Source organism: Medicago truncatula, chromosome 6 (genome assembly GCF_003473485.1).
Source record: "Medicago truncatula cultivar Jemalong A17 chromosome 6, MtrunA17r5.0-ANR, whole genome shotgun sequence".
Taxonomy (NCBI): domain Eukaryota; kingdom Viridiplantae; phylum Streptophyta; class Magnoliopsida; order Fabales; family Fabaceae; genus Medicago; species Medicago truncatula.
The window spans coordinates 1,709,708-1,721,134 of NC_053047.1; the positions used below are offsets into that span (position 1 = coordinate 1,709,708).

Sequence of the window (11,427 nt, forward strand, 5' to 3'; positions counted from 1 at the left end):
AGTTTAAAACTCAAATACTCTATTTATTCACTTTAAGAGGTGGACTTTTAGACTATTGGACGATAAAACTAAAGAAACATTCATTTTCTTAAAAAAAAATAGGTCATTAACTTTTTTAGATCGACAGAATGACAATCTTCATTAAAAACTCATACATATAAATAAAATAGTTGAAATTCAAACACGACGACGACGTCTAGCCTATCAATTTCGATATTTTTTACCTATTGAGATACTATCTTTGGACAAAAAATAGATGATTATTATTGAAAGAAAGAATATTATTTTTGAATAGTGACAATGAAAGTAAAATAAAGATATTAAATAGCTAGATAGGTCAGTTTCAATTTCAAAGAAGTGGTCACTGGTGATTTGTTAGGTGATTGTAACTCCAAATGTGTAATGTAAGGACGTCGCAATTACTGTGTGCTGGTGGACATTGTTAATGCTCCCTCTCAGCATGGAATTGGTATGGATGAGGATACCCTTTCTCTTCACCTATGTCCCACACAATTCCCTCAAACATTGTTCACTCATTCTCTCTCACACTCACACATGTATGCAATAGTACAACTGTTCTCCATGATATTTCTTTCATCACTCCAAAATATTCCTTGTAGAATCTCAAAAAATCACAAAAAATCATTTTATATTTCTTAAAAAAAAACATTTTATATGCAACAACACAATATAAAAACAAATGGTGGTACTATTTACAATATTAATTTTGTCATATTTCACCAATGTTTTTATTATCCATTTTAAGATGCATGTTTTAGACAATAAATAACTTTATAAATATCCCCTTAAAAAAGAAAGTGTAAATAACTTTGTAACGTAAGTGTATATATACATAACTTACTGTATGTAAACTATCAGTTATATTGATAAAAAAAAAAAAAAAAACTTATCCATTTCATATTATGATTTTTCTTAAATAAGAAAGATGATATAAATATTTTTTAGAAATATTAATTTTAGTATCACCATGATAAACTAGTTTTGACCAAAATAAATTATTTATTATAAAATGTAGATTTTTTAACTAAAACTCTAAAAGTGATAAGTGTGGATAAAAGTGAATGGTCAATGTATTTATTTATTTATATTTTGAGCAAGATTGGTCAATGTATTATAGATTACGAAATTAGGATATAAACATTGGTACTATAATAATGATTTTTAAATATATTAAATTAATTCTTTAAAAAAATTAAAATCAATAAATAGTTCAAGTCAAACAAAAGTTTAAAAGATGATTGATATATTATAAAAAATTAAATTGGTTACTATAAATTTTACCCAACACTATTATAATTCTTCTAGAAGAACTTTACTTTTTAATCATAAATATTTTTCAAGGCTACCTTGGTGAATCTTCTCTCCCGACCAAGGTCGTAAAAATTGAGATTTTGTTTCAAATCGAAAGAGCATATCAAAATTGTAATATCTAAAATTACAACCAGAATGAAAGGATTCTAATAATTGAATTTTGTTGAATCGAATGGGATAACAAGATCCTAACCAAAATTAAAGGATTCTACTAAGTCACATTAAATATATACTATAAAGGCTCTGTTTGGTAAAAATAGCGGATAGCTGATAAGCTAGCTGATAGCTTTTAGCTGATAAGCTAACTGAAGTGTTTGGTAAAAATAGCGGTTCAACTAGCTGATAAATGTAAAATGACATAAAGGGTATTCTTAATTCATAATAAAAATTATATCATTAATTTAAGTATTTGTAATTTTGTAAACTAATTTTTCTTTAAAAAAATACTTTAAATTTATTAATTTAATATATCCTATGTATTATAAATTAAATTAAATTTTATTCACCAAAATTTTATCTTATATTTATTATCATTTAAGTGTTTCCACTTTATAAAAAAAATAACATTTACCTTAAAAACAAAAAAAAAAAGGTAGCACTAATAGAGTAATACTAATAACAGAGAATAAAGAAAATAACACTTACCTCAAAAAAAAAAAAAGTAACACTATTAGAATAATAGTATTTTGTTTCGTAAAAAAAAAAAAAACGAAGGTATATATTTTTTCAAAAAAAAAAAAAAAAAAGGTCAGCTGATATATATACAAAAATTGAAATAAAGGGATAGTAGTCTTTATTACGTAGCTTATTATAAAAATTATAATGGATAAAAATACAATTTAAATGAAATAATAAGGGTAAAATTGGAAGAAAAAGTGAGAAGCTATAAGCTATAAGCTCAAACACTATTTGGAATAGCTTCTGAAAAATAGCTTATAAGCTCGTGAAATAAGCTATAAGCTCATGGTGAAAAAGTGTTACCAAACAGAGTTTTTTTTGTCAAACGAGCTTATAAGCTATAAGCTATAAGCTAAAAGCTCTTTTTTGGGTTAACCAAACAGACCCAAAGTGTATAAAGTACTTAAACTTTGAAATCTTAAAACAAAATCGTAGAATTTTGATCAAAATTTTAACAAAAACGCTCCCAACTATGCTTTTCTAATCCATAAGTTTCAAACTTAAAATCTTATTTTCATTGTCACGATTGACGAGCTAAATGAGTTATAAGTAAGATGTCTCGAGTTTAATCATTAAAAAACTAAAATAATGACTACACTAGTTACAACCTATAAAAAAACTCATGATATTTAAGATATCTAATTTCTCAAATAACTTCAAGTTTGTTTTTTTTAATGGGAAATGAAAGTTACACAAAAAACCAAATACACTCAACCAAAACTTAAAACCTCACCTTAACCACCATCATTCACAAAGCAACAAACACCTTTCTTCTTTCCCTAAGTATCTCTCACACACAACAAAACACACACTCAACTACCACTCATCATCTAATCTTCACATATTAGAGAAACTAAAATTGCATCGCTATTTAACGTAAACTAATCTTCACTCAAAAAACTTATGTAACACACAAAGTAGATTCTTCTTTTCAAACCGATGTTTTTCCTTACATAAGAGACGAGATCGAACCCATAACCACTCATAGTTTTAATGACAAATGAAAGTTACTAATTATTGATAAAAACTTAAAAAACCAAAATCCTCACACTTCATCCCATCATTCATCAAACAACAAACACCTCTCTCTCTCTAAATATATCTCTTTCTCTCTCACACTCACAAAAACACACAAAAACAAAACATACACTCAACCATCCACTCATTATTATTCTAATAATCTCCATTTCTCAAAACTTTCTCCAACAACCTTACCTCACCTCATCACACCACTATTCTCTAAACTCTCTTCTTTGTTGTGTTTCGTGTTTGTTCTTCTTTTGTCTGCATTTGTCTCTCTTTCTTGGTTCATCCACTTTTCCCCTAACACACACTTTTTTTTTCCTCATTATAATAATATAAAAAACATCAAAAAGAAAAGAATAGTAGAAAACGTTATACATATACATAGTACATTTTACACTGTACCATTAACAAAAAAAATCACTTTTTTCCTCTTAAATTTCGGTTTTGCTTTCTTTTTGACTTGTTTTTTCAATTGGGTTGTGTCTAAATTCATAAAGGGTCATCTAAAAATGGTTTCTTTTTAGTTTTCAAAACATCAAATTTTCATCATGGATCTTGAGTCTGTGATCTACAAGAACCCAGTTAAGGTAAGCATGAACCATGTTTGTGTCATGTTTTTGTTCATGTTTGAATAAGAAACGTGTTAAAAATCTTTGCTTTATTAGTAATTATGTGACACATGATGTTTTTCTTCTTCTTTTGTATAGGATGATTCATGGAAGCATGTGTTGGTTTTGGCATATCAAAGTTTAGGAGTTGTGTATGGAGATTTAAGCACTTCTCCACTATATGTATACAAAAGCACTTTTGCTGAGGATATTGAACATTCAGATACAAATGAAGAAATCTTTGGTGTATTGTCTTTTGTGTTTTGGACACTAACTTTGATTCCACTTCTGAAATATGTGTTCATTGTGTTGAGAGCTGATGATAATGGTGAAGGAGGGACTTTTGCTTTGTACTCTTTGCTATGTAGACATGCTAGAGTGAGTTTGATGCCTAATACTCAGCTAGCTGATGAGGATTTGGCACAGTACACAATGGATGAAACTGTTGCTGTTGATAAGAAAAATGTTGGGTCTAGATTGAAATCTTTGTTGGAGAAACATAGAGTGTTTCAAAGGGTGCTTCTTGTTCTTGCTTTGATTGGGGCATGCATGGTTATTGGTGATGGTGTTCTCACACCAGCAATTTCTGGTATTTTTTTTTTGTGATTTTTGGTTCAGTAATAGTTTCTGCATGTTTGGATTGGCGGTGAGATTGGTAGAATTACTTTGAGCCATCACGATTTTGACAAAAGTTACACTTTTGTGTTTCAACAAAATCACGGTGCCACGTGATTTTGTCAAACTTGGTCATCCAAACATATGTTTTGTGCATGTTTGAAATTACGGTGAGTTTGAAGAAATCAGGGTGACATGTGATTTTGTTTATAAAATCATGGTGACTCACGGTAATTCCGTCAAATTTACTGTTAATCCAAACACAAAGTTTGTGATTTGACTGAAAACAGTGAACATATTTGATCTTGGTGGTAACTCACTTTTGTGGCTTTTTTCCTTTTTTTGCCATTTTTGCAGTTTTTTCTGCTATATCAGGTTTAGAGCTTTCCATGTCTAAAGAGCAGCACAAATGTAAGTTTCCTTTTTGAGAGAAAAAAAGCACTAGTTTTATTTTCAGATTATTTTATTTCCTTCCATTTCTTCTTCAAACTATGAGTCAATGTTGTAAAAAGGAATTGGAGATTGAAACGATGAGGCATGCCGTGGTTTAAACGGCTCGAACCAAGACAAAACCACGATCGAACCACTGAAATAACCGAACCATGCCGAAGAGTGGTTCAAGGTTCAATCGGTGGGACTGCCTCGTTTGATTTTTAAATCACTGCTTTTAAAGGAAATAGTGATAATCTAGCTTCTATTATAGGGAGTTTAAGCTTTAATTACTATATGGGGTATTTGTTGCTAACAAATAGGTCTTTTGGATAACCTGAGTGTTAGTTGGAAAAAGCTGTCCAATTTTAAATACACAACTTGGAGTTCATTATTCAATCATCAATTCTTTTATTTTATATTTTATGATACTACACTTAGCTTACAATTGCAGATTAAACTATTTGATTTATTTTAAAGAATCAAACTTTGATGAAGAGTAGATATCAAAATGTTTGGTATCATGAACAATTCTTGGGAATATGTTCTCACAATAATTTACAAGAAGTTTAGAATAATCCTCATTGTTTCTGTATCTTGTAATATGTGACATTGCATTTGTCTTAGTCAATGGTATATATGCTGTAAAGATAATTTAAAGATAATAGGATTAAAAGTTTGATTTGGTAGTATCAAAATGGATTTGTTTAATGCATGTATGAAATCTTCTTATTTTTAACCATTTCCTTTTCGTTTTTCCTATGCATGCTGTTTAAATTAGTGGAAGAAAATGGAGAACCAATGTCAAAGTCACTTTTCTGCTAAAACATGTAACCAATGTTAAGTTGATTAAAATAATTAAACATGTGGCTAAGGTGTAAAGTTTTGTAATCAGAAGATCAAGTATTAAAAAAAAGTTAGTTCCTTTAAAAAGTTAACCTTTCATTAGATTATAAGTTATAATATAAAGCACTGTGGTTTAGATGAGACTTCATTCAATAAATCCCTGTGGATAAATCTGGAAAAGTCATTGATTGAATACAAAATTAGGTTTGCCACTATTAGATTAGTCATGTACAGTGTGTGCAATCCCACTTTGATTTATAAATAATGATTATCTATATGGCCTAATTCTGTCAACTTCAAAATAAAATTTAGTTGTTCAAATACTATAGCATGAAGTCACCGCGATTACACTTTTAAATATTCACCTAACTTTTTCATTTTCAAGTTTGAAAACTGTATGATTATTCTGTTGTTTTATAGAAAAGTCATTTGAATCACTGTTACCTAACTTTTTTTGGCAATATATTCTGAAATTATGACTTGATGATTTGTGGACCAGAAAAGTTACCTTGGTAGTTAATATATATTTTACATAATTGAATTTTATGAAGCATTGCGCTAAGCATTCAAACACTAATTGACATTTAGGGCCGCTTTGGATTGGTTTATTTGAGTTTGTCTACTGACATAAGCACTTGTGGAAATTTTTTAGAGAGCTTATTAAAACAACTAATGGCATGTCCATAAGCTGCTTTCAGCTTATTTCCATGATATCCAGAATAGTGTGTTAAAACAGCTTATAGCTTATATGAAAACAATATTTTATTTTATCTTTTGTTATAGAAATAGCTTTTGCATAAGCACTTATATGATAGGTGCTTATTCTCTATGCACTTATATGATAAGTGCTTATGCTATATCAACTTAGTTAAGATGTTTATCCAAACAGGGCCTATATTTCTTAAACACTAAAATTAGAAAATTTCCATTTGCTGTACATTTGCTTTTGTTCTTACTGTTACACCGGTGTAATTTGGTTATGCAGATGTGGAGGTTCCAGTTGCTTGTGCGATACTGATATTTTTATTCGCTCTTCAACATTACGGCACTCACCGTGTTGGATGTCTTTTCGCACCTGTTGTGTTGACCTGGCTGATATGCATCAGTACTATTGGTCTTTATAATATAATCCATTGGAATCCACATGTTTATCAAGCTCTCTCCCCATACTACATGTTCAAATTTCTGAAAAAGACTCAATGGGGAGGTTGGATGTCTTTGGGAGGGATTCTATTGTGTATAACAGGTATGGAGTATATGCGGAGGAACTTGTATTCATGTATGCTTGACACTTGCTTTATCTGTATCTGATATTGTTGGTTCTATGTTGCAGGCTCAGAAGCTATGTATGCTGATTTAGGACACTTCAATCAATTGTCTATTCAGGTACACAAGAAACGAAGCCTTTTTTATTTGGCACATTGTATTCAAAATTGTGGGCGAATATTGGATGGAAAGCAATGAATTGTCTAAATTGTGAGCTATGTATGCGAATATTGTATTCAAAATTGTGAGCGAAATTACGATGACACTTTGGTTATGTTGAAACTCCGAAGTGCATGTAGCTTTTGTCAAAATTATGGTGATCTACCGTGATTCTACCAAAACCACCATCAATCCAAACATGCACTAAATCATAAGAAATTACCAAATTTACTTTGATGTGTACACATTCAAACTTACAGCACACAGTGTGTGTGCATTTGATGCATTCATTAACGAAGAGATATATATAAGCATCATTGTGTCAATGATCATGTAAAGTATCACATTTTATTAGCTAAATTAATTCATATGAAGAATTACGAATAAAGCTTTTACTTCTAGAAGTTGCTTTTACCTTCAAAATAAAATCATACTCAACATTTTGCAGAAATGGAAAATGATCAACTGTTTAACAAAAAGTTGTTTGCCTGCAGATTGCTTTCACTTTCTTGGTATACCCTTCTTTGATCCTAGCATATATGGGACAAGCTGCATATCTTTCCAAGCATCATGCTCTTGAAAGTGACTATAGAATTGGGTTTTATGTGTCTGTACCAGGTACATTTTCTGTGACATTCATGCACAGATTCAAAGAACGATTATTGTTTTATTTAGCTGTATATCTTACATTTTTTTCTCCTTTTTTAGTAAAACTTAGATGGCCTGTTCTTGCGATAGCCATACTTCAAGCTGTGGTTGGAAGTCAAGCAATCATCACTGGAACTTTCTCGATAATCAAACAGTGTTCCTCTTTAGGGTGCTTCCCCAAAGTCAAAATCGTTCACACATCATCGAAAATACATGGCCAGATTTACATTCCTGAGATCAACTGGAGTTTAATGCTTCTATGTCTTGCTGTTACAATTGGATTTCGAGATACCAAACGAATGGGAAATGCAGCAGGTAACTCCATCTTTTTATGTAATAATTTTATGAGTTGTTCAATCCAATTGCATCTCAAAACTTTGACTACACTGATGGTCGATATTAGTCAATTTTTTTCGCCTTTGACATGATCAAGCATCTTAAGTTGTGTTGCACCAATACTTCTGATTGAAGGTGTGTCCAGTGTCAACACATGTCAGTGTCTAACACTGACACGAAACCGATTCATTTTGTCACATTAAATAACTTTTTTCTTAAATCATTATTGGTGTCTATGTCTCAGTGTCATATTCGGTGTTTATGTGTCACTGTCAGTGTCGAAATCTGTATCTTTTGATGTTTCATAGACCTTAAGCATGTATTTGGCGTATAATTATATAAACTTTGGTCGTGATAGTTGAATTAGATAAATAAACTAACAATCCTATTCTTATAGGGAAGTTTTCTCAACAGAATATAACTTAAATCTATACATATCTTAACAGAGATTAAATTTGAAATATATTTGAAACGATTATTTGCTTTCTTTCGATAAACAGGTCTGGCTGTCATAACTGTCATGTTGGTGACCACATGCCTGATGTCTCTAGTCATAGTCTTATGTTGGCACAAAAGTGGCTGGCTAGCTATTTGCTTTCTATTGTTCTTTGGATCCATTGAAGCACTCTATTTCTCTGCATCCCTCATCAAGTTCCTTGAAGGTGCTTGGGTCCCTATTGCCCTCTCACTCATCTTTCTTATTGTCATGTATGTATGGCACTATGGCACAATAAAGAAGTACGAGTTCGATGTTCAAAATAAGGTCCCTATCAATTGGCTCCTCGGTTTAGGCCCGACTTTAGGAATTGTGAGGGTTAAAGGTATTGGCCTAATACATACCGAGCTTGTAGCTGGAATCCCAGCTATTTTCTCTCATTTTGTTACCAATCTTCCTGCCTTTCACCAAGTGGTAATCTTTCTCTGCATCAAATCTGTCCCGGTACCGCATGTTGCACCTCGAGAAAGATTCTTAGTTGGTAGAATTGGTCCAAAGGAATATAGGCTTTATAGGTGCATAGCACGGTATGGCTACCGTGACATTCACAAAGATGACATGGAGTTCGAGAAAGATCTTATATGCAGTATAGCCGAATTTATCCGATCCGATACTTCTGAATACGGCTTAGGGTTAGGAAGTTTCGAAGACGATACAAAGATGACAGTTGTCGGAACTTCATCATCAAACTCAGAAGGCGTAAAGATGTCAGAAGACGATCAAGATGATAATTCTCAGATAGAAGGAACTTCAGAGTTGAAGGAAGTTAAGTCACCCGAAAGAGTGAAGAAGAGAGTGAGGTTTGTTGTGCCGGATAGTCCGCGGATGGATATAGATACAAGGGAAGAATTGCTTGAGCTTATGGAAGCAAAGGAAGCAGGAATGGCATTTATAATGAGTCACTCATATGTGAGAGCAAAAAGAGGATCAAGTTGGATAAAGAAAGTTGTTATTAATTATGGATATGATTTCTTAAGAAGAAACTCTAGAGGACCAACTTATGCTTTAAGTTTACCTCATGCATCTACCTTAGAGGTAGGTATGATCTATCATGTCTAAGTTTTTGGCCAGTTCTATATCAGTTATATAGTTTAGTTTTGTACCTAGTGATCCTTATAGATGATAAATGGTGGCATTTTGTATAGTGACCCTCTAAGTGCAAGCTTCTTTTTGTGAGTAAAATGCTACCAACCTTTTGTTGTGTTTTGTATTTTCTTGGTGTACATAAATAAGGTATTTGTTGGGACTAATCCCTCAATATCAAGCTCTTTTTCATCCTACCATCAATATGAAATGTAGATACTGAAGAGTATTTTGAATGAAAAGGAGAAAGCTCAATGAGAAAGGGCTTAATAGACAATGTGAAATATTAAACGCCGCAATATATACACTTTCACGTGCCATATACAACTTTTGTAAACATGGTATGTTTCTAAAGTCGATTTAAAGGGTGATTGAAATATTATATCATCATTTATCATACCATTCTTTCAACTTTTTTAAAATTTCAAATATGTCAATATACAGACTTAGTTCCCGAAAACATTTTCATGCAAAACTAAACTCATGGAAGATGTAAACTTTTCGAACTCGTACTCCTTTATTGTGCCATAGTGCCATACATACATGACAATATATATTGCATTAACATATTACTTTTTTTTTTAGAGAACATTAATATATTACTTGTTTGTTTTTAATCTTATATATTACATTAATTTAATTTATATTATACTAGTACTAAGTCATATATTTCAAATAAAATTTATCATTTTCATTAATTTTTTTATATACTTGTGTTATATTTTGTATTGAACCTATCATTTTACCGTGTATGTAGAGTATTATATTAATAAAAAAAATTACATGTTGTATTTTGGATATCCAAAAACTCATCCAAATTAAACTGCATAGGTTTAGATTGGATTGGATTTTTTTAGGGTTTTTCTATCATGTGCAAATTTTACACGTTTTTTTTTTTTTTTGAGAGAAAATTTTGCACATGTTAAAAACTTTAAAATAGTAACTTTGCATTGAACATGTACATTTTGTATTTAATACTCCATCCGTTTCACAATACTTGTCGCTTTTGAGAAAATTACACATATCAAGAAATCAAATAAACTTTGTTATTTTTGATGAAATTCTTCGTGTTTTTCCTATAACGCCCTTAACTTTTTGTTATTTTATTCTATTTCTCTCTCTTTCTCTCTAATAGGTAACAATATTATTGACAAACCAATAATCAATGTTGCATTGGAAATTAAAAGTGACAAGTAAAGTGAAATAAAATTATTCTTCAAAAGTGACATGTATTGTGAAACGAAGGAAGTATATAACTTTTTAAATAATTATTGTTTTCAATAAAAATATGTTACTTTTAGTTGCTTTAACATGTGCAATATTGCACATGTTAGACAAACCTTTTATTTTTATTTTGGCTTAATTGCACTTTTGGACCCCTATCTTTTCAAAAGTTGCGGTTATGGACCCCTAACTAATTTAAATACAAAACAACCCCCTATGTTTCGATTCTTTGGCAGTTTTGGACCCCCAAGACAAAAAAATTTAAAAAAATTGACACGTGGCACCTCACTTAGGGTGCCACGTCAGCGTTGACCAAGTCAGCAATGGACTGGGGGTCCAAAACTGCCAAAGAATCAAAACATAGGGGGCTGTTTTGTATTTAAATTAGTTAGGGGTCCATAACCGCAACTTTTAGAAAGATAGGGGTCCAAAAGTGCAATTAAGCCTTTTATTTTTATAATAGTCATCTAAACTACATTGAATCATATGCGATTTTTATTATGGATTAAATGACTTCTTACCTCAAAATCGATCCAAAACACGTTGCTAACACACCTACATGTGTGATCTATGTAACTACATATGCACTTCTTTTCATCTATATTTTTGAATCGGTGCTTTTTGTGGTCCAACTAGGGTTTTTCTTTTTGAGAAGTGGTCCCGTAAGTTGCATTTTTTCTT

At 31.1% G+C, this 11,427-nt stretch overlaps 1 protein-coding gene across 1 annotated transcript; it reads left to right on the plus strand.

Annotated features, from left to right (window-relative positions):
* The first annotated feature begins 2,790 nt into the window (after positions 1-2,790).
* LOC25495196 (potassium transporter 8) lies at positions 2,791-9,799 on the plus strand. Its single transcript, XM_013595378.3, has 8 exons — positions 2,791-3,623; positions 3,744-4,233; positions 4,617-4,670; positions 6,520-6,780; positions 6,868-6,920; positions 7,454-7,577; positions 7,668-7,922; positions 8,444-9,799. The coding sequence occupies exons 1-8, from the start codon at positions 3,585-3,587 to the stop codon at positions 9,496-9,498; spliced, it is 2,331 nt and encodes a 776-aa protein (XP_013450832.1). The 5' UTR covers positions 2,791-3,584; the 3' UTR covers positions 9,499-9,799.
* The last annotated feature ends 1,628 nt before the right edge of the window (positions 9,800-11,427 follow it).